Consider the following 24,378-nt stretch of genomic DNA (forward strand, 5'->3'; position numbering starts at 1 on the left):
TAATGTAATCACAACAAATGCACGTGTCGATAGGGTTAGGTGAATTGCACTCTGAAACTGTAGGGGGCGCTAACTTGCACAAATACCAAATCTCACATTATGTTGCTTTAAATGTTAACCAACCAGACACGTTGACTGAATTCACTTTCTTGTTAAAGCAGCGGCCTGAGGGAGCCGGACCGGGGACATGGAAGGAAGCTGACCAGTCCAAACAACCGCAGAACGCCCTGCGGCACATCGTGCAACACTTCATCGCTTTACTGGTAGGTTTACCGCCTTGCTCGGGGGCGCTGTGATTGCAGTTGGGGGGGGGGCTTTTCATTCATTCGCTTCTACGTTCTTCACAACTCATCTGGGGATTTGAACGCGTGGTCTAAAGCTCTCTAACCATTAGCTGCAGTTCAAATTACCTTAGACTATGCAAACAAGGATTTATCACAACAGACGAGAATAAACACGCCACAGTCAACAGTCGGTCTATCACGCAGACGTAGAGCTGTTTGTGATATCAGCTCAGTCTTCTTGATTAAAAATAATACTGTATTTCACAACAGCATGATGCTTTATAAATGCTGTATACTGTAGTGGCACGTGCACATATCAGGAGCTTCTCTCTGATACTTATTTGCATCTGTTTTTCACAACATCTCAAAGCTTAAAAACCCTTGTCATTTTAAATCGGCCTATAGCTCCTCCTTTGTGATCAGTTTTAAGAGGATATGAATGAGGACGTTTCCCTGCAGCAAGAATGACCCATTCTGACTTAATTGCAACTGTTTAATGTGGTTTAAACAGTTGAAACTCCACCAGAGTAACAACTGCGTTATGTAAAGAGAGAAGACAGACCTGAAGTAAAAGGCTCCATTTCTTTCTTTACAGGATCTGAGTTGCAGCTAGAGTGACTCCTCCTTCCTCTCTCTCTCTCTCTCTCTCTCTCTCTCTCTCTCTCTCTCTCTCTCTCTCTCTTCCCCTCCCCCATTCTGTGTAAAAACAAATCTCCTTTTCTGCTCTGAGCCTGAAACTATTGAGTCAACAAATGTCACTGCAGCAGGGGCTGCTGGGAAAGAGATGGGGTCTCCCTTTAAGCCTGAACTGCAGCTAAAGGCAGATTATTTTCAGACAGGACCCACCTGTTAGTAAAGCAGAAGAGGAATTAAATAGTAAAGTAAAGGGGGGGGGGGGCAGTGGGTTTAAAGCTGTTGACCGTATGTTAAGAAATTAAAATGTTTTTGTCAACATAATACTGCGGAAAAATACTAACGTACTTTTTCTAAAAACCTGCATTTGCTGCGTTGTATTATTGCGGACATCTGGGGAACTGTGTGTGGGAGATTATGTTAATGACCTTTTAAAGTCAAAGTGTGCAAAAAACTAAATGTTTTGCACACTTTGCAAACTAAACTTCAGACTTACAGCTCTGCATAAGGCTGTAAAACCGCAGCAGAGGTTTAAGTACTTTCCCGATTACAACACATCTTTATACGTGTTATTCCAACAACCCTTCCGGGGCTGAATTTGTATTTTTAAATCGCTCTTTTAAAAGCCCCTTTTTCTCTCTCTCACACTGCTCTCTCTATCTCCTGCAAAGCCCACGTGGCCAGTGTCAACAGGAGGTGGGTCTTGGCAGACGCATGAAGCAAAGTTTCTGCTTGTAAGCAGGCTGGAGAGTTGTCTTACGCTCTAAAAGTGAGCCAGCCAGTCTGCTGCGGTGTGCCAAAATAAGACACAGCCGTTGGAAATGAGTGCATTGCTCAACTGGTTGGACTCCAAACAGGCCACTTCTGAGTGTTGCTGTAATGCTCAAAAAAAAAAAAAAAAAAAGGGCTATTACACAACAGGGGAACTTCTGTACCCAGTGACAGAGGAAAGAAAGAAAATGAAAGAAGGAAGTCGAGATAGTCGGGGTGAAAAGGGAGGGAAAAACCTTGAGTCACTCGGCATCCTGTCTGAGGAAAGGAAGGGGGTGGAGGCTTCTTCTGCTCGGCCTCAGTCAGACAGTTGAGGCCAGTGCAATATTCAACATAACGTGCACTGTGGGTAAAGTCCTGTCCTGCTCACTAAATCCACTCCAGTGCTTCAGGGCAGCCATCACTATAGTGTTCACTATTGTGTGCGGCTGAGGGAAGAAGAAAAAAAAGAGGAGGGAGCAGGGGAGGGAAAGAAAACCTGTCTCTTTGTGTGGGAGGACTCAGCAGGAAAGTGATTTTGTGATTATTTGAGTTTGCCAGTAAAGTAAGGCTCTTCCCCCTGACCTGCAACAACATCTTGTCTACTCTGCGCCTCTGCCACCTCACACCAGAGACACATATGAGTGTGCTTCTCAGGCGGGCAAAACAGCGACACCCGGGCTCCTGATGATGAGAGCCGACGTCAGACTGGTTTCCATGAATATTGATGTGGAGGATAGTCTGTTTCATAGAAGAACAGAAGGAGGCAAGATGGCTGCCCTTTAGGATTTGTTAAAGAGGAGATCCAGACGGTTTGTTGGAATTTCTACAAAGTGGAGGGACGTAAAAAGGAGGTGAGAATTTGCTTAGTGTATTAATACTTTGCTTACACGTTTCCCCTTTAACACTGGGTGTATTTTTTGGTGTTTTTTTTTCTATCAGGCGAGGTGGAGCAAATGTCCCCCCACCGTAAAAGCAAGAGCCAACATAATAAGGAGGGGATATTAGATAAAGCTACTCCAACATGGCTGACGATTTTCTTTCCTTTTTTCGCCTCAGCTCAATCTGAAAAGACACCTTCAGTGTTTTCCTGTGCGTTCTGTGTTCCCTGCACATTCTTGCTGCTTTTGAATGCATCATAGAAAATGGTGTACTTAGACTGCTTGTTCAGGAGTTTTTCTTTAAGCATTTAAATGCCTGTATTATACTCTCTTTCTCTCCTCAACCTTTCAACCTTGCTCTTTTTTATTTATTACAAACACATTTTTTTAAAGATGTGTGTGAGTGTGTAATAGGTATGCGTTTGTGTGAGTGTATTTGTTTTAAGAGGGGTTTATTTTTTAACAATTATGTGTAATTATTAGCTATTACAGAACGATGGTATTTTAATGGAATCGGTTTAAGATGCAGGCAGTGTTACCCCCTGTAGCTTCTCATATTCATCTCCATGGCTGTGTATGTGTTTGTTTGTGCTGTTCACTAGGAGAGTAAAAGTCCAACCTGGACGTGTCTAGCAGTAAAGTGTCTGCACAGCAGTAGAACTGGAATAGCTTCTGGCTTTGTGTATCTCTGTTAATCAGCTTGCATTGCTTTCACCACTGAATGACAAGCAGACACAAAGACAAATCCCAAGGAGAAGTGAAAAGAGAAGAGAACTGTGGTGGCGTGAGTGTAGTGAAGGCAGACAAGGTCAGAAAGCTCTGAAGGAAATGAAACTCTATCCTACTGCACCATTAACTGGGGGAACAAGAATGGTCATTCTGGAGCAGGGTTTTTAACTAGAGGCTAAACAAGGGATTGTTGCCAGAAAGCAGCGACACACATCCTACTTCTCAAAGTTGTTTAGTCGACTGTGCTGTGAGAAGCTAAACCACACAGAGAGTTGACAGGATTGTACATTTCTAATGCAGCACAAGCAGTTAAAGGTCACAACTATCAGACTCGCTGTGTTCTTTTTGAAACAGAGCTATTGACAAATAGATTATCGACAGTTCAAAGAGGACTGTGTGTGTGTGTGTGTGTGTGTGTGATCTGTATGCATTTTAAAAGGGATTGTTGTAGACCAGCAGCTTGGTAACCTAACACTTGCACAGATAGAGAAGTAAACTACAATAATGGAGGCAAACACCTGCGTACTCTTAACAGTTTGTGGATTTGTGTTTGTATGCAACACTAGTTAAATACGTGATAACAACATGTTAAATCCAGATGTGTTATAGGACATAACAGTTCTTATCTCAATGAGCACTTAGCTAATTGGTTGTTAGTTGTTTTCCCCCTGAAGTGCTACTCTTAAGATTAACATCAGAATGGCCCGTTTATAACTGTGAGATTATAACTGATCTCACTCAGGTTTGTGTATTGGGCTTGTGTGTTCTGCTGCCTACAGTCGTAATGTAACCTCATTATGGCCTCAGGTCAAAAGTCAAGTAAAAAGCACGGCTACAAGGTGCAGAATAATGCCTGACTTTAAATTAGACATTGTGATTTAGCAGTGTAAACGTTCAGGAGAAGCGATGCTGATTGCTGAAGTTCTCCGTTTTATGAAGTTAAAGCTGCGAGTTCAGACTGTTAACAGTGACATTTAATGAAACACGTGGATAACTATAGAGGAGGCGACGAGGCAGTGAAGTCGTTTTAAAATGTTTGTGTTTACATGCTGCATTTCTTACGATGCAGCCCCTACACTACGACACACTCTCGTACTCTCTACTAAAAATATAATCTGCTTGCAGTGAAAGATAATCTCATGTTTAGTCCTTGTAAACTGTCAGGAAACTTTCGAACCAACAATGGTGGCGTTACTCCTCTGATGCAACGGCATGGCTGTGTTTTGAAATGGCAAGCATGGTCATTGACTGCGTAGTGTCAACACGAGCGCTTAAGCAGGAGTGTTCTCCATAGTAGCATGAGATCAGGTGATCCACGCTTTTGTGTGTGGTGATCCCATTGCCCTATCTACGATGTTAAGACACTGTGGATAATGTCTCATGTGAAAGGCCAGATTAGGTCACACCAGTTAGAACTTTTGTGTTTTATTTAGATAACTAGAGAGAAAGCAAACGGCTCAAAATAGCCCAAAACTAGGCAGTTCTGTATGTTGTGCATCGAGTAGTCTATTTTCAATTGTGTGATTTATTTCCAACTATTCCATAAGCACATTAAACGCCACGTTCCACACTATATCTACTGCATAGTTTAGATGGATTGCATCACCCAGTGCATTGCTTGCTACTAAAAGCACATTACTAACGCTTGTTGTCACCGTGTGGTTGCACAAGTTATGTTCCCTTTTGTGTGCAGTTGCACGATACACAGGATTTAACAAATGCTAATCCTGACCAGCATAATAATGCCACATTCAAAAATAATAAAAATTAAGAAATAACAGCACGCAATCCTACTGGAGGTGTTTTCATGAGCCTCTGCATGGCTGCTGTTACATCAGCAACTGACAAGGCACCAGAGCATTAATGGGCCAATAGGGGGAAGGAGCGGGGGAAGGGTCAGATAGATCAATCACATGCACATAGCTTCTCTCATCTATCCACACCTACAGATAAAGCACTGCCATTGGTTTTGCACCTTCGTCATGGCCGTAAGGCTCCTTTATGTCACTCCCAGAGCAAAGACAATATCACCTTTGGGAAGAATGTCCAGTTGCCATAGCGTTCCACAACAATGCTGTCCACTTACAATACCCAAGCCCTAACCCAAGCCCTCACCTCTGACCCTGCTCTGTCCAGCCCACGCATCAGATTTCCAGCCAGGGGCTGTTGCACCAAATGATACAGAGAAGCCTCAGTGGCAGGTTAGACATTTTATATTGCACTACCTGCTGACTGGCTGTGCTGGTCATAGCTTGGACTACTTTCCTGAGACAAAATGGCGATACTGAGTGTTGTATTGATTTCTTCAATATTGATTTCCCTCTCGTCTGCTATTGGGGGTTGTTTTTCTGTGGAGAGCAAGAGAGAAGCAGCAAACCACAATCAAGTGTTTCAGCAATGGAATCTTAGTGCCATAATGTAGTTGCTCATTTACAAACATTTTCAAACAGGATTTGCAACAGATAAGAAATGTCTTAGTGATGAAAGCAAAGCAGGATTGGCAGGATAAGGTTGAATAAGCTCAGACGTCCCTGTGGACTCTTGATAGAGAAGATTTAACTGCATGCCATATGCCACTTTATTTAGCATGACATGCGTGTGAGGTTTAACATTTACTGGACGTCTACACATGCTTTACGTTTATCAGTTCTGAAGCCAGCTGAATGTATCAAAAGGTCTTTTTGACTTTTGAATCACTTCTCTTCATCTGGACTTAACTGCAAAACATTGTGGGTTCGACATAGCTATGTGGTTATCTTCTCGGAAAATAAACCAAATTATTTAACTGAAGCCAAATCACAAAAACAAAGTCCGTTATCAATAATCGTCTCACCAGATCCACCGCAAAGCCCAACAAGAATCTTGGCTTTCCCTTGAAGGCACTTCGTTGTTAAAGAGACTTTGATGTGATTATGTGCCTACAATTGGTTAATTGGTCATCACTGGAATTGTGTAATAATAATAATGTTTTTATGAGCCTGAGAAACAAAACTGTTATCAGCAATTGCCACACCAGACACTTTGTGAATCCCAAATATGACTCATGGCCTTTTTCCACAAGGCCGTGTGTTGTTAGTCGGGGCGAGGCATAATTATGGAGTGAGAGTGATAAGGCTCTGTTTGAGTGGCAAAGGGCTGGAGGGAGTGTTGCTGGCCCTGCGAGCACGTATCGATGTCAGGGTTTACCTCAGGGGTGAGACAGCGAGGGCAGCGACTCAAAAGCTTCCTCCACGTGAGCACACGCACATGGCCGCTCTGTTTACAAACACTATCCTGGCATTCCGTACAGTGAGAGGCGAGTGAGATGTTACGTAACCGCCCTCAGAGCGAATAGCATCCCTTCCCGCCTCTTGCCGGGCAGCTTCTCCTACGCTTGGACATTCTCCCTGAATGCTGTATCGCCGGTTCCTCTCCAAAGAAAGTTAAGAATAAAAAAAAAAAAAAAGGAAATTAAGAGTCACAACAGCATCTGTGCTCGAGAGCGTGGGTTAGGGTTAGGGTTAGGGTTAGGCGAGACTACGAGGCTAAGAACAAGACTTTTCTTATGTTGATGCTGCTCTAATAGCGCATAGCTCCTGTGCAGGTAAAGGCCTAATAGTGCCAGGTGGGGAGATCAAACTGGCTGTAAATGTTTCTGTCGAGCCAGATGCTTTTATAAACTATCTTTACAGTTGCAGCTTCCGGTCATGAAAACAAAATTGCAATATTTGCACGGTAAAGGCACATTCCAGTCCACAGTGGGGCGTTTCATTGCTCTGCACAGTTTTATATGAATTATTTATTTGTTGAGACTTGGTTTGACGGATTCTAGATGTAAAAATAACATTTTGTGAATATATAAATGAAGTGGAGCTAAAGCTAGAGCACTTGAAAGGGAGGGTAAAAAAAGATTATTTATCAGTAAACGTGAAAATATGCAGAGAGCACTGTTGGAAAGTAGAAGATGCTCCCTCACCAACCGAGAGGTCGCTTTTCAAACATAGGCGGAACAATGCATGAAGAAGAAGCAACCCTGCACACAGGCTGTCAATATGCCTTACAGATCTTGAAAAGTGACCTAATCTCATGCGAGGATCCAACTCTTAATAAGACTTGCATGTCAAAAGGTATAGAGGTCAGTTCCAGTTCTGTGACAATGAGGAGGCTTTGTCACAGGTCTAATCCTGAGAGGTCCAACAGACTCTTTTCATTTATAGCTTTTCAAAATGCGTCTTCTGTTCAAATTGGCTTAATTAGAACAATATATGAAAAGGGATATCCATAACTAATGCCCCTGTCTCATGATCAACAAAGCTCTGTCATGATAACGCAATCTCAATGGGTACCACGGCGATCTGAACAACTGCCTCCATGGATGTTAACCGTCTTCTAAAATGGCTGTCAGATATGTACGGTTTGGCTGCTAGGAGCTGTCATTGTAAAGGTTATGCCCCATGGCCCCCTGTTGTCTGCGCCAGGAGCGCAAAGACAGACAGCTGGTCCTGAATGTCATTCAGAAGCGTAACCCTACCAATGGCTCTGAATGACATCACTAACTACTTCAGAGGGTCAATATTAGGTTTCTTAAGCGGAATGTACGAGCGCAGCAGCTGGTGTCTTTCGGAGCCGTAGTGCTCGATAACTGTAAAGATGCTTTGCGTCCATATAGGTATTTATATTGGGAAAGTTTCAAACCCTAACCCTTAACTTTAAGATTATAGCGATGGGTCTGAATGGATAGGAACTCCCTACCAAAATACAAAGGTACAAATACAGTTTCTGTGCAGTAATAAACATTTTTTATTTGTTTGTGTATTTGTATAGGGACAGGTATGCATATAAACCAATGCCGCACACAGCATTTATAGCCTAAGCTAAATTGCAATGCCCGTCCCTAGATGGGCCTTAGAAATACATAAAACTCAACAACAAATACACGAGAGGCGAAACAAAACACACTCTCAACCATAGATACGAACATTAAAACAGAAAAGTCAGAACTCACGATAAGAAAACACAGATAAAACAACACATTAAAGCACCGTGAAACAAGACGCACATTCATGACTACGTGACGGGGCACTCTGTTTCAAATGATCCCAGTCAGGATCCAGTTTGAGTTCTGTCGGTGGGGAATTCGACATATTGAATAAAACACTGGCTTGTTGATGATTCCTGAAGCTCACACATACTTTATATTTGTTTTTAAGTGAACACTAAAACAATACACAGACCAAGTTTAACATCTCGGTACTTCCTTGTGAAGTTCTGAGGTGTCAGAAATGCAGTTAGGAGTTTATATCATGGATCACAGAAATAGGGAAAGAGGCAGCTTAGAAACCAATGAGGGAAAGAATATCTCTACATTCGCTATATTGTGGACACTACCACAATATACTTTTAAATATGAATAGAAGAAGAAAGAAAGGAGAGATTGCCAAACTTACTGTTCACAATAAACTACAATCTGAAACTCCATCAATCTGGTTGATTGAGTCCATTTGGAATTTCTTCACTGCCATGTTTTAATTTCCCTCCTGTAATGTTTCCCTGCGCTCTGTTTACTGTTCACCTCCGCTTCCTGTTTAATTGGAAACTCTTTTGGATCTGGATCACACAAACAGAGAGGAAATATCTGCTTAATAAATGTGCCAAGTCTCGCAGGCGAGAGGGTGAATTGAAGAAACATGGGAATCAGCATTTGTTCATCGCTTGTGTATAAGTTTTCTATTTCCTGCCAGATTGTGGATGGGAGAACGAACGAGGGAGGAAAAGGTCAATATAAAGTATTCCTTGTCGTCCAACTACCAACATCTTTCTTTGGAAGTCTCTAATGAATAAAAGGCATAGCTCAAGATTACACAAACAGTATCTTAGGTTTTAAATAGTGAAACTTTAATCCACATCTTCTTAAACACCGGTTTTAAAACTTTAACCCAGTTCTACAAAATGCAAATTTTGAAGGTGTTGATTCGCACGTGCAAATGTCGGCTTTCTGGATATGTGGCACTATTGATTTACTGGCGGGATCAATGCATAAAGCACATGTGCACACCGCGGCAAAGCAGCCCATTCTGCAGTCAGCCGTGCCGCGGTAATGTTTAGACCAGATGGGCTTTTGGAGTGCTCATAAGATGGTCGCCATGGCTACCGTGCACTCTGAGAGAAATTAACTTTGCTCTGCGCACAGTTCATCAAGTTAGTCCGATATATTGACTGTTGCATAGACAAAGGGTTGGAGGGGGAAAGAGACAGACCGGGTGGAGGGGGCAGCATTGTGAGGGGGTAGGGGGTGGGGGGGGGGCAGGTTAGCGGGGTTGTACGCTCAGAAGCCCGTTCCTTAATTAGAGCCTCCATGTGATGCAGCTTGAAGGCACAGAAAAAGGTTTAGACTCTGTGTGTAAGCTTTGCACAGTGTGCTTCTTAGTTAGGCAGGCTTTTCTTTTCCGCTTGTGCTGATTCGACAGGGGAAATTAAGGTTTAGGAAGTTGGGGCTAATGTACAACTTCTGCGTACTATCAGGATTTACTACTTTCCCTCCACTTGCACGACATGCGTGTAAAAGGCCTTGAGCTGAAATGTGCAGGGAAGAGACTGATGGTTAAAAGATTCGATCTATGGCATTGAGGCTTGTTATCGGCAGTCGTTCGGCACGGTTTCAGTGTCAGCCAAATGATCACGTTCTTGTGTTTATAATTTAAAAGCAATTAGAATAAATACATTGTTATGAAGCAATTACAAGTGGATCCGTGTCAATATGACAGTTGGATGGTTTGCGTGTGTGTGGCAGTTATACCTGCCAAACAAGTTGTATAAGAAGCGTACAGAGGCGGGGATTATGTGACACAACAAAGCCTGTTGAGTTACACATACCAAGGTCATTCTCAAGAACTCTTCTGTCACCTTTACCATCAACATGAGGCTCACACCTTCTTCATAGTCACTGACAACTCAATCATATTCATAACATACCAAAAAGTATGAGTTTGTATTAATAAGTTGAGAGAAAATCTCATTGAGGAAGATCCTGTAGATCCTTTGGATCCACAATGTGGACCGTATCAAGTTAAAACAGTTCAGCCCCTGAAAAACCTGTCGTGTCCTCGTGTCCTTGATAGGTTGCCACAAATCACTGACTCCTATATTCCTCAGACCTTGTGGGTCTTTACGAGTAAATATACGTTCATGTGTCTCGTCCACTCCTTCCTGAGCGCAAAAAACTATCTAAACAATCTAGGATTAGTGTTGACATTGCTTTTAATTATGGCTATGAGCACGTTTATAGGGTTTATTATTATGGTGGCGGTTAATCTTTACCCTCTCTGGAGTGTATCTGGATACCTTGAGGGAGCTCTAACAGTTAGCAACATAAGAACTGCACTTATTATTTGCTTTATGCAGTCAGCACACATATATTAACAATCACCAATGTTCTGTTCATTCAGCTGCTGCCCTGAAAGATGAAAAATGGATTGATCTTCCCTTTTGTGTAGTACAACATTGTACAAATTGTACTCTGGATCAAAGTCTTTGTATTTCCTCTCCACTTTATAACCATAGAGATGATTATACATATAATAGCTTCACGTCTAAGTGCATATTTAATCCATATTCCCAAAACTTCACTCAAACTGATACTAATGAGACATTTGTACATTTCTCCGGGTTCTTCAATGTTAATGGGAAATGAATGAAGTCAATCAAATAATGCTAAGTAGTGCAAATTACCTTAATCAAGAAATGCTGTAGTCAAATATGTCACAATACAGTAAGAGAAGGCAATGACAGAAAGGCGTTGGCAGAGGCTGCGGTGGGAATCTCCACAAGTCGGCCACATCTGTTTCGCATTAGACATAAAGAACAATGCAGATCGTACAGAGTCCTTCTTCTCAAGGAAGCGGAGGAGGCTCTCTAGGGAAGAAGTCACAAACAGAAGTGTAGGTCCTCGGTGTTTCTGCTTTAATCTATTAATCTCGTCTCCGGATTCAAAGCTAATAATCACAAGATACTGAATACTACTTGGATTTGCATCGCTAAAAATCCCCAAAAGGTCGATTTTTTTACGTCATATTTACTTGAAAGAATGAAGTATTTGTTCTTTTGCATTCTATTTCTCAGCAAGCTGATTGTACCTGCAGAGCTGCGCTGTTTTTTATTTTGATCCACCATGAAGGGAGAGGGAAGCATAGAAGAGGGAGGAACAACAGAGAGCTGTTGCTTCAGGCTGTCATGTGATGCGGCCATCTTTACGTCACTGTGTAGTGATTAGGCCAGAGTGAGCGTCAACAGGAAGCTGCACTTCTCTACCTGACAGAACAACTAGGCCTGAGGTTGCACGGTGCTAAGTCAGACTCCCTCCTCTCCTCTCCTTTGTTGTAATTAACGAAAGCAACATGAGTCACATCACTAACTCAAGCTTGTGCATTGCTGCTAATAACCTTCACATGTTTCTGTGTTCTTATAGTGACCAATTCAAAAGATCATCTTAATCTAAAACAGAAGCTGTGTCCGGCCCAAACAGGAGACAGATGGATTCAGGGGGAAAGCTTCACATCAATAAAAGTTCATCTAAACAGTGCGAGACCGTAACATTTCAGATACTCTTGCAGTGTTAAAGGAATATTTCTGCTTAGTTGTTGAGAGTTAGATATGAAGATCGATGGTGGGGAAAGCTGCCCAGCTCTGTCCAAAAGTGACAACACTTCCTACTAGAACCTCTAACGCTCAGGGATCAGCACAATACATCTTAACTGTCGAAACAAAATGTAAAAATGACACGTAGCTTTCTATTTATGGTTCAGGCATGAGAGTGGTATCAAGACACACACAATGTCCAAATATTCCTTTAAAGAAAAAAGACGTGTTACTCTGATCTGACAAAGGATCTGACCCGTGTACGTGGTCTACTTTTATCTAGGTTTGTGTTCCAGACTTCACTTTCATGTTGATTTTGTTAAGATATTTCCTCTCTCTCTCTCTCTCCGTGCTGCATCAGAATGTAGATCCCACATGTTGCTAAGGTTGCTCATGTGACAGAACAGCCACAAGATCTAAAAGCTCCCCGAGGAAAATGTAACAGTGATCTGGCTAGCATGTACACTCGGAGGATTATAGAAACGAGTGCAGACACAGGGGCCTTTTGTTTCTTCGCCCGGGCCGGAGAGTGTCATATGTTCAGACTGATAGAGAGAGAGAGAGAGAGAGAGAGAGCGAGAGAGAGAGACAGAGAGAGAGGAGGCACGAGCAACCATGTGAGATGCATTGTACATGAGCGTGACATGTGACACAAATCCCAAGTGTGAGGTGCCTGACTGAGAGACCCAGCGAGACGCTGCACATGAAATAACATCTGTCCTGTAGTACCAACAGTCAGTTACAACACATGCTACGAGCACTTCACTTCACATTGTGCTTTATGACTTGGTGTGTTCTGACCTTCCAAACTTTCCAGTCCCCTCCCCCCTCCCCACTCCCCTTAACTATTCCCCCAAACTCTCCAGTAGAGTCCCTCTGTTCATATGCTAGCCACATGTCATGCACTGTCATAATTCAAAATGCCTACACGGTTGTCTCAAGGACTAATCAAACACTGCCTTAAGTTGGGTCAGTGTGTGCATAAAGAGTCCTGTTATCGTTGTAGCTGTTTCAGGATGTGCCATCAGACCCTCAGCACATAACACTTAGTGCCTTCAATGACCATAGCAGCAATTCAATTAATAATTACCTTTAGGGGGTTAAGGACTGTTTTCCAGTTAGTCGTGGCACCATCTATAAACACTAACTGTGACAACTGTAACAAATAAATAATTACATTTGAAAAGAAATGTAAGAAATAAAACTAGATTGACTGAAGTGTTAAAATTCTGTATTTGCTCTTATTTTAATTTGTACTGTGTTAATGTTTGCACCACTACACACCAAAGCAGAGTCCTTGTATGTATAAAACCTGCTTAGCAATAATCTAAATTCTGATGATCTGATGAATAACACTAAAATACAAAACTAGACTAAAATAGTTACAGTTGTCTTTGACGAAGATAAAACTGTTTTAGTTTTAATTTAAATGCAACAAAAGGCGTTGGACACTTACAGAACACGGCTATGTAAAGACAACATGAACGCCGTGTTCGAGCCTTCATCTTTGTTGTTTTCGCAGCCAGCTGGAATGCAGAGTTGTGAAAATGTTTGTCAGAGGTCACGAGGTTTGCGGAGCAACGGGTCCAGCTCTATATTTACAGGAGGGATTTAAAACACTGTAGAATGCAAGTCATGTGACCTAATTACACGGGTAGGGGTTGCTAAGGATGAGGTTTCACTCGCAGCTCTGCCGGTGCAGTCTGAACTGTCTAACTCCAGTCTGTCACACTAGACTTATCTTTATCTCCTTTTTCCAGATCATCATTTGTATTTATGTTTGCTCAGGTAAGAAGTGAGACGTCGGTTCATCTCCAAGCCGATATTTCCTATAGAAACTCTTCCCAGTGACTTTTCATAATGTTTTTGACACTTATATAAGCAATTAAATGAAAGTCTGAGTCATATTAGACACATATCAAGACTGGACGTCAGATTGTATTATCAGTACACTATCAATACTCTCAGTAGTATTAATACTTATGGTTAATAAACTAGTAAAGTTGCTAAGAGCAGCAAGCAATACTTCACATTAATATTGGGTTGTTCAGCGAGTTATAGTCGTGGAGTTACAGTTATAATATGTAGTCAAGTGATATTATGATGAATATTAGTGCTAATAATGCATACACAGACTCAGTTCATGTGGGTTTTTACCTTTTTAATAAGTTCTCTAAAAAGATTTATAGTCTCTGGACCGCTCCCATGTTCTTATCTATCAAACAGGAAGATGCCAATGGGCCAGAATCAGCAAAGAAAAGGAAATATACACTTGAGATTATGGTTTATTCTTAGGGCTATTCTGCAAAACAGCGGTGTGGCTTGGCAAGTGTGTGTTTGATTTACAGTGCTGCTCCACACCTCCCCTCTCTCTCTCTCTCTCTACAACAGCGGGACTCTTTTGCAGAGCCGCCTAAGTCTCAACCTGAGTTTCCCAGCAGCTGTCGTTAGCGGTGAATGTCACATACGGCTGCCAAGTCACGCCAAATAGACCTCATCTACTATAGCGGCTCTCATATTTCACTTGCTCTCTCTGGGGATAACAAAAACACAGTGTGAGTCTGGCGCATTAAAGTTTGTTGAAGACAAAGCATCGGGGGAAAAAGCACAAACTGTTCATAATAACTGCGATTTGTAGCTCAAGTTTTTCAGATTGTTGAAACAAAGGGATCGTTCGAGCAATTCGATGGACAAACAGAAACAAGTTGCACTGCGTTAAGCGCAGTTATATTCAAAACAAGACACTTAATTGTTAAAATAAGGTGCATTAACTACCATCCTTAAATGACTCTTGTGCAAACTGTGTCCATTGCTTTACAACACTGGTCACACTGTGTCCAAGAGTCCACCTTTGCCCCCAGGCTGCAAAGCACTAAAGCAACTCACCATCTACAAATGCCTGCAAATACATAGCTGCAGAGGCAAAAACTATGGGCAACTAGATTTCTACAACAGCGTTCATGACTGCACAGGCTAGATGATAGACTAACGGGAGGGAAGTAGATGGTAGAAGTACAGAGGAACCTGAAGTGTAATTACAGGGTTGAGGACTGGAGGTGAGGCTGTGGGAGAGGGAGGGAAGCCAAACAACAGCGTATAGAGACAAAGACATTAGCTTCTGGAGGGAAAGAAAGCTTTGTGGGGAATCCAGTTTAAGCCAAACAAGCTCAGTCATATCATAAACTAAAAACAGAGTTCTCATTTCTCTGGTGGACATTATCTACTAGAAAGAAAACCAAAATAGATCAAAGCATTATAACTTCTAACAGGCACTAAAGCCGCCGCACGGCTGAGCCTCTGGTTTAGTTTAGTGCTCTACTTCCGGAGCAAAAATAGATCACCCTGTAAATCCCGTCTGATAAATGATTGATTCAATACTGCAAATGTCTTAAAGGAAGCGCAGTCGGAGCCGGACTTATAACATTTTGTATTTGGTGTGTGTTTGTGTGTGTGTATAATGACAGGCGCGCACACACACTCAGCTGGGATCTCTGGCTTTGTTCTGGGTTTGCAGAGATTTTTTTTGTTGTCAGTGTGGGTGTATCCAACTGTGACAAGCTGCTTGGCTCCGCTCGGTCCTTCGCAAAGCCCGGAGTGTCTCGCAAGGAGTGGAGCTGTGCTGAAAGCAGCTTAGCGCCCAGTGTTCACCTCTTGGTTTAGTTACTGATTTGCAGACTGCACTGAGGGCAAGACAAAACAAAAGGAGTAGTCACATGGGGTCGGGAAGTGGTATTCACCCGCTTACCTCATTGTTACGTTCGCAGGGATCAGATGCTTTATATGTGAAAGAGTTCAGAGAGGTGGGAGCATTGGCTTACTCCTTTTCCCTCTCAAACCAAACTAACTAAAACTGATATTCCCTTAGTGACTTTAAAGCAGGGGTGTCAAACTCATTTCAGTTCAGGGGCCACATGCAGCACAATTTGATCTCAAGTGATAAAAAAAAAATTAAAAACTTTTTTTACAGATCACAGTGTAGCTACAAAGGCCGGATTGGACCCTCTGGCGGGCCGGTTTTGGCCCCCGGGCCACGTGTTTGACACCCCTGGTGAATGAAGAATGAGGTTTTAACTTCTGAATTTAAGTGTGTGTTTTGTTGTTTTCTGTATACGTTAATGATATATTGTACATAACTCGGTGCAGCTGGTTTTTAGTAAATATTTAAGCCGAAATTACAAATCAAGCGGGAAATGATCATTTAGTAAATTGCTGGCTTGGACACAGTGCTAATCGTTGTCATTTTTCTTCGTCCATTTGCAACATCGTCATCAAGACTGATTAATTAGCTCGTAACTCGCCTCTCTCTGCACGCAATGTAGCATGTGACGATCACAGCCACGTCACGTCACGTCATCCTCTTCATGTCGTGCAACCAAGCTACATCACATCTTCAAATCAGCAGATCTGTCACAGAGATCATCCCCGAATGTTACGTTGTACCAATTCATCAAACGGAGACGTGCACGCTTCACAACCCCCACGCGGTGTACTCGCACTCATTTGTCAAAATAACACATTTCAATTTTAATAACATTGACATAATCATAAAGAGGCTCAGTGTCACTTCTGATTACAATGCTGGTGGTGGCGGCGTCCCACTGTGGCACTTTACATCTGTCCGTGTCTGACGGCAGCAAAAGGGAGATTAGTTCTGCAACTTGTTGCCCGAGACTCTTCGTCTTCCAGTGCCAGTGCTGTCTGAATATAACTAATGAGTTACCCACACAATGTTTGTATCCTTGCTTTTAGTGGAATAATACGTTGTCTTACGCTATTTTACATTTTAATTACATTGGCCCAGTTCTCAGATGACAGTCTGTAGTCGGACCACATCATTAAGGAAATAAATCATCTTAAAGCCATTAGAGAAGGGATTCTTTGGGGGCATTTTTAAGTACATTGTTCTCCTTCTAACTATTCATCTATTAAAGGGTTATTGCACGTGCAAAGCTCGTTGATTTAGCAGTTTTTTACTTCTTTATAAACTTTTCTGTTCTTCTGGCTTACGAAACCCTCCCAAACCATATTTTAAAATGTCAAACATATATTTATATCAAACTCACAAACTGCATTTCTTTCTTATAAAGTTGATCATTTGAAGAAAGGTTTATGAAAATACACAAACAGACACATTTTAGGCTCTTGTTCCCAGCCGTTGACCTGAGAGCTGTCTTTGTTTTCAGTGTGCAGCCTCCCTCTTCCACCTGCTAACAGGCAGCTGGCTGCTCTGTTGTGACAACGCTGGGAGCTTCCAGACACCCTTGTAACAGCTTGCCTCGTTAGTGGGAGATTTAGCACGCTAACTTTGGGGGTCTGGAGGGCTGCTAATGTCCTGGAGGGGTGATTGACACAGAGAAGGAGATCATTATGTTGACCGGCTCGCCTGCCTGTGCAGAGCGCGGCCTGACCGTTTCCTGTGAAGGGTGTCTCGATCCAGACGCTCGACTGGGACACATTTGCAACCTTCGCTCATCGTCCATGTCACCAGTTAGGTCATGGTTATGGTTGAGGAAATAAGTAAATACCATCTCTGAAGTGCTCTGAAGGTCTTTTTAAAAGTTTTTGCTTAGGAATATGAAGTTCTTCACATAAAACTCATGTCAGCTGAAGCTGCAGTTGCTTCATTTTAAGACCTTCAAAGACATTTTTTTTACAAAGCAGCTCGGTCTACAGTTACCCAAGAGACATGAATATATGAAATATATAATTTCCTAACTCATATCACCCATCTGTACAGTAAAATCTTAATTTATATTTTAGATGTGTCCATGAGTTGCGATGCATCGCTGAACCTTACATTTGTTTATTCTCATTCTTGAAGGAGGCAATGTACAGTACATGATCTTTAAAGGTCCATGCATGTTGTGGTTGAAATGGATACTGTTAATATAGAAATATAAAAAAAAAAGAAAAGGTTATCGGGTTTTGAATAAAACATGTTTGAAGACGACGGCTCTTCTGCCAGAATCATAAGCAGCTATAACGGCTTCCAGATGTGGTAATCAGGCGCAATGACAGAGCACGATCATGCCAAATGAAACATGCTATAGTACCTCAAATATTTAGCTATTTTTTCTTTCCTTTCCCCCCCCAAACATTAGTCAGTGCCTATAGTGAGCCTATAGTAGGTTTGCATTAACAGGAGGGCTTTTGTGGGAATCTAAAGCTGGATCCAATTATGTTTTCAAAGGCTGTATAGCATATTTCTCAGAACTTTACCAAAGCTGCCGGCAGTTGTGACCCGAGTCTTCGCTCAGAGCTCCAAGGACATTATTTACTTATGTTAGGTACATACAGAGTTTAGCTGATCTAATTGTATAAGAACATAAAGCAGGACCCTAAAGGGCCTTGATGAACATATGTTGTCAAACTGCTGTTTAATGCACACCATGATCATTTACAGAAAGCGTTTTAAAGCTGCCCCCACATTTCCACTAATCATCATGTAGGGTGAAAAATGATCTGAGCCACGACAGACAGATCACATGTCTGTTTGAATTAGTATATTTAGAGCATCCTCTCATACGTGTCACCATCATGTAATGTTATTTAACATGATCACAAATGTTTGATCATGAGTGTAGACTTTATAAATGTAATAGTTTACTTACCATCTCAGTTGCATTTATAAAATGTGTTGGCTGAGCTTAGGTATGCGATCCTAAGTGGAAAACATATGTTGTCTTTACAGTACAAAAAACTGGATCCAGACTTTTGGGTTTCATATTCTATAATATAATAATAATAATCAAAAAAGGATCATATACTTTTCTAAACGAGCCAGGCGTTGCATATTCCTGTGAGTGTTCATCGTAGTGGGTGGTTGTGGCTGTAGGATGCTCGTGTGCAGGCAGACAAAACCTCAGGACACCGATTAAAGTCTGGAAAATGCATTTTCTCTCGCCTTCAACATATGCAGGAAAATAATGCTTTTTTAAACAAAGGTGCATTTGATATTGATTACCACAGGCTAAACAGAAGTGTCTCTCTTTTTTGAAACCAGCCAACAGAGTCAAAACCAGGGAAATAAAGCAGTAAACAGAAAAGACATGCAAGATACAAGTGCAATTATAACAGTGACGTTGAGGACAAACTGAAGTTTTGTGATGTATACTGTATCAGGACATCCGAACTCCCTTCACCCCCTGCAAAGCATGAATCTACATTATCAGTACATTCAGTTTCTCTGCTCCACACTCTTTTACTTTAACACTGAATCCCCTCTTGGTGCTCGTCAGCTGCTCATCCCATTAGCATCTGCAAGACATGTTGCTCATAATTATGATGGATTAGACTGCGTCTCTTTGTGCCTGCGTTCTGGAATTGTTTTGCAGATGCTGCGGATGTGACATGCATTAATAATTGAGGGAGGCAGACAGAAATCAATGTTCGACTGGAATCTATATGCTTTAGGAAGAGAGAGCAGAAATGAAACCGTGAGCTGCTTAACTTTCTGCAGAGATCTTATTTTCCATACTTTACTTTTATGACTTTATTAAATGAGTTTGTCACCAGACCTACAGATCTCAAGCTCTCACAGTTTGTCTTATTTATCTAGCCTATATCGGAACTCTCTGTCAGCTTTATTTACTTAAGTCCAGAAGTAGCGTTAATGTTTTGCTAAATTGATGTTTTATGTGTTGCATGCTACATTTAATGCTGAAACCAGAGAGAAGAAAACACTCATTTAGATTACCATGTGAAATGTTGACGCCACCAGGTTTTTTTTGCATTTATCCTTAGATCCAGCTCCACCAACATATAACATTCTGTTAAATTAAAGAGTTGAAAAACATTAAACAAAGAAGTTTAACAGGGTGGTTTAGATGGGAAACATTTGTGGGGGTGAGTTTATATTCTGTACTCATTATAGCTTCATGGCACCAAGCTTACTATGCTAGAGTTTAACCCTGATAACAAAAGGCTTCAAACTTGAGGGTTGTATTTGCATATTTGACATTACAATGCGTTCAGGGTGTGGAATACCACAAGTGAACAGCTGACACGCAGCCAAGTCCTCCTCCCATCTACCATCTGGGACGGTAACCTTGTAGTCTACTGCCTTCAAACAATTAGACATGTTTAGTTCATAATATATTCTGTTCTTTGATATTATAACCAATAAACCAAACTCAGAGAAGGAAAACAAAAAAAAGATCTTACTCTATATTTCAAGTTACTTCACTCATGTTTGTGGCAGTAAACTGAGGTCAGCATCTAGAGAATGGAACCGCACGCTATTGTGGGATGAATGTGTCTGAAAGGAAGCGAGAAGCTGTTGGTTTGCATGTTAAGTCCAGTCAGCATGTTCCTGGTGTTTTTATTTTAAACTATTGCAATGGTCTAATACTATTTAGAGTGGAATGAAGGTGGATATACATAAAGTCCCGTCTGTGTTTGTCTGAGAAAGATAGATTTGTAAGCACACAATGTAGTCATGTCAGTTATATAGGTGACAGTAAACATTTACTATCCACATCCACAACAGGAAGACACAGCATTCAGTTTGAGATAAGGGTATTCAAAAGGAAACGCATATTTCCATTCACTTCGTATACTGGGCAATTACATTACTCTTCTGATATTCCCCTCACTAAGGCCATTTTTTAAGCCTCTAGTTGAAAACTGTTGAAGTTAGATGTTGGCCAGCACAGCATATTTGACCACATGAAGTTGCCTGTGGGAAATAATGGGTCCTGTATACTCTGTTTTACATAATACATATTGTTGTATTTGAAAACATAACTCTGCTTGACTAATAATGTAACCAAATATTTCTCTCCCTCTTTCTGCCCAGCAGGACGGACAGAGGGCAGCCCTGTGGATGGACTCTGAGCAGGCCAGATGGAAACAGAACAGGCCAGACATGAGACGGAAGAAAGTTTAATATTATCACAATTTGGCACATCTCGCAACATCTCTCGCAAACTCCAGAATGGAAGCCAATCTTCAGAGAGAGATCCTCTGCAGATCACTGGAGATACGAATTGGAACCATTACAAGCCCAGTGCAGGTGCCAACTCCTTGAAGAGGCACCGGGAGAACTGCAACAGTCCTGCTTCAGTAGAAGGGCTGTTCGATCAAGGATCTTACATGATGAATGGAGAATTGATGAATGGAGAGTTAAAGCATGCACTCACTGAGCAGTCCTTTCAGCCCAAGAAACTTAAAGTAGATTCTGAAATTAAAGGAAATGACGACATAAGCTCCAGTTTGGTGGATAGCTTTCCTGCATTGACAAAGGCAACAGAGTTTGAATGCAATACCCCACAGACAGAGATTAAGTTCGACAAGAGGAACTGTAATTTTCTGCCAAGGAATAAACAAGTTTTGATTCAAAACGGTGCAGTATCACCCCCCTCAACCCTAGAAAGCACTCCAGGCGATCTTCTAGAGAAAACCTTGTCTCAGTATTATCCTGAGCAAGTGTCAATTGCACCACAAACATCTGGGCCACAGCTAGATGCTGTCAATGGTTCATTGGCAAATAAGCAGCCCAGTGAAGGTGCTCAGCCTCCCTTAACCTCAGGATTGCCCAATTCAGCTCAGATGCCTGACTCGCAGCAACAGCAGCCTGGGGCATCGAGCAATGTTGAAGATGGCAACAATTATAACTCTGTCAACTATGTAGTGAATGGATACTCCAACAACTTTGAAGCAGACCACCAGCAGCAGCAGCAACAACAGCAGCAGCAGCAGCAACAGCAACAACAACAGCAGCATCAGCAGCGACCACCATCTTACTCTGGTCAAGAGCTGTCTCTTGGTCAGTTGCCTGGCATGATCTCACCTACAAATACTGCCAAAAGCTCACAACAACATCAAAATGGCCCACGGAGCTATCCAGACGACACAAATCCTCAAGATATATATGCGAAGGCCAACCAAGAGTTTAACCAGAACTCTTTTCTGGAGCGCAACACTCTACCGGCAGAGACAGGTGGATATGGCCCCTTTCCCAACTCTGGGATACAGAAGATGGGGCAAAGTGAAGAACCCAGATCTAGTCAGCATCAGCGCCATGGCACTGACAGAGGTCAACAGTATGGGATTCAACCCCAGACCTTTAAACAGAATGTTGGGAACTCACATGGAGCTGACAGTACAGGATCCATGGGGCCTAGTCTCCAGCAGCCACATCATGCTGGGTTAGAAAACGGGATGGAAAACACGTCTCAGCAGAGAGCCAACTTGTCAGGTTCAAATCCCCACCAGAGAGGCTGGGTAGAGCTGAACTCTTCACATTCCCAGCAGCAACCAACAAGTGGCCCGTCATCACAGGCACAAGAGCAGGACATGTGGAGGGGCTTCCCTGCTAAGCCTCAGTCAGAACAGCAGATATCTAACCCCCAGGTTCACTGCCAGATGTTGGAGCCAAATCCAGCGCAAAGATTCCAGACACCGTCAGGTTTCACAGATAGCAGCAACAGCTTCCAGCAGCAACAGCAGGAATGTCTCCTAGCCACACACTGTGCTCCAGCCCAGCACAACACTGCCCCTGAGTGGCAGCAATCAAATTCAAAAGCACCTCAAATGCAGCAGCCTCTCCCCCAGAAAATGCCTGAGCAGCGTAATTTCCACCAAGATCAGCAGGCAGACAGCCGCTACCACACCCAGATGCAGTCAGAGCATTTATGTGAAGACCCTGACCTACAGGATATACTGTCACCTGGGTTTTTACCAACACAGCAACAGCAGCAACAACAGCACGGTCATCTTCAACGTCCCCTTTCTCACCCACCACAATTTGAGGACCAGCAACTCAAGTCTCCCGATTACAGACCTCGCAGTCAACCACAGCCAGGTCAGATTCAACCCAACCAGCCTCTGAGAAATAATTCTGCTCAATCCAACAACCAACACATCCAGCACAGTGATCATGCAACTTTCAGTTACAATAACACAACAGAGATGCAACAGCTTCAACAACATCAAAGACAGTTTTCACCAAACTCAGGCAGCAGTAACCTCAAGCAATTTCAACCACAGCGGCCTAACAACCACTGCCACCAGCCCAACCCTGCAGACTTCTCCCAGACATCCACACAGTCACAACCTCACTTACCACAAGGCACGTTAAACCAACAGTTATCAACACAGATGTATCCTAAAGCTGAACAGCAGCTGAAGATATCATGCGCTCAGTTCCAAAGGGGACCTCGACTACCTCTGGCACCCCATGGAGACGTTCAGAGGCATGCAGCCCTGCGTATGCACCTGCTACAAAGGCAGGAGCGCCAGGGCCCTCCTCATCCCCTTCAGAGCACTATTGATCCCAAATATGGCCTGAGAGCTGTGAAAATGGAAAACGAACCGAGATTCGAGCATCCTTGTTCACAGCATCAGCAGGAGCAGCAGCAGTTACAGATGCGAGAGGCAGGCATAGGTGGAGTGCAAATCAAGCAGGAGAATCAAACACCCATGTGCGAGCAAAGCAAGAGGCAGGGAAGCATCCTGGACTCCATGGAACAAAGCCTGAGGCAGTACCAGCTTTCCCCCGTGTTTGAGAAGAAATCCCTTGTCGTCAATCCATTAAATAAAGTCAAGGTGGAATCTTCTGGGGCTATCACAATCCTGTCGACCAACACTGACCTGTGTGGAATGGAATCATCGGCAGCTGCCCCACCCCCTGGAGCTCTAAAAAACCCACCTGATTTCACCCCGAAGAAGGAACCACTCCTACAAAGCTTTATGGACTCTCCTATGAAGCTATTGGATACCCCTATAAAGAATCTACTGGACACCCCCATGAAAACACAATATGACATTGCATCCTGCCACTGTGTTGGTGAGTCTCACGATGTTGGTTCTGAAACATGATTGATCAGTTGGTGTGTAAATATTAATGTATGTTCCTTTATGATATTTAGAACAAATTAGTGAGAAGGATGAAGGCCCATACTACACTCACTTGGGGTCAGCGCCCAGTGTTGCCGGTATACGTGAGGGGATGGAGAAAAGGTTAACCGCAAATTTGATCTTTTGAAAAATTACTTTAAACATGGACAGTGGTACATAACCGCTGTGTACTATTTGACTGTTTAATTTAATGCCTCTTTTTTGCTTTGAAGGTCTGGTCTAACTGGGAGTGCCATCAGGATTGAGAAGGTAATATACACCGGCAAGGAAGGAAAAAGTACACAAGGGTGCCCCATAGCCAAATGGGTAAGAACCAGTTCAATTCAGTTGCCCTCGTATTTTCCTCAAATATCTGCATGTCCACAAATTCTTATACATGTCACGTTTCAGGTAATTCGTCGATCAGGTGTAGACGAAAAGCTACTTGTTTTAGTGCGGGAACGCAGTGGACACAAATGTGAGACAGCCTGCATCATTGTAGTAATCCTGGTTTGGGAGGGCATCCTGCCCAGCCTGGCTGACCGGCTCTACCTCGAGCTACGTGAAACTCTAACAAAGCATGGAGCCCTCACCCAGAGACGATGTGCTATCAACGAGGAGTAAGTGACAGCACTACAGAACTCAAGTCT

General features: G+C 42.6%; 1 protein-coding gene across 3 annotated transcripts in view; it reads left to right on the forward strand.

The window, feature by feature from the left end:
- The first annotated feature begins 222 nt into the window (after positions 1 to 222).
- Positions 223 to 24,378, forward strand: part of tet2 (tet methylcytosine dioxygenase 2) — a 29,474-nt gene continuing 5,318 nt past the window's right edge. The window contains exons 1-5 of one of the 3 annotated variants that reach the window (XM_029442747.1): positions 223 to 263; positions 20,688 to 23,678; positions 23,761 to 23,851; positions 23,962 to 24,055; positions 24,140 to 24,348. In XM_029442747.1, the coding sequence (XP_029298607.1) occupies positions 20,735 to 23,678; positions 23,761 to 23,851; positions 23,962 to 24,055; positions 24,140 to 24,348 (3,338 nt within the window). In that variant the 5' untranslated portion in view covers positions 223 to 263; positions 20,688 to 20,734. Of the gene's footprint in view, positions 264 to 2,193; positions 2,522 to 20,687; positions 23,679 to 23,760; positions 23,852 to 23,961; positions 24,056 to 24,139; positions 24,349 to 24,378 lie in introns of those variants that run through there. The other 2 variants (XM_029442657.1, XM_029442569.1) reach the window with 2 other exon arrangements.

Source organism: Cottoperca gobio, chromosome 1 (assembly GCF_900634415.1).
Source record: "Cottoperca gobio chromosome 1, fCotGob3.1, whole genome shotgun sequence".
Taxonomy (NCBI): domain Eukaryota; kingdom Metazoa; phylum Chordata; class Actinopteri; order Perciformes; family Bovichtidae; genus Cottoperca; species Cottoperca gobio.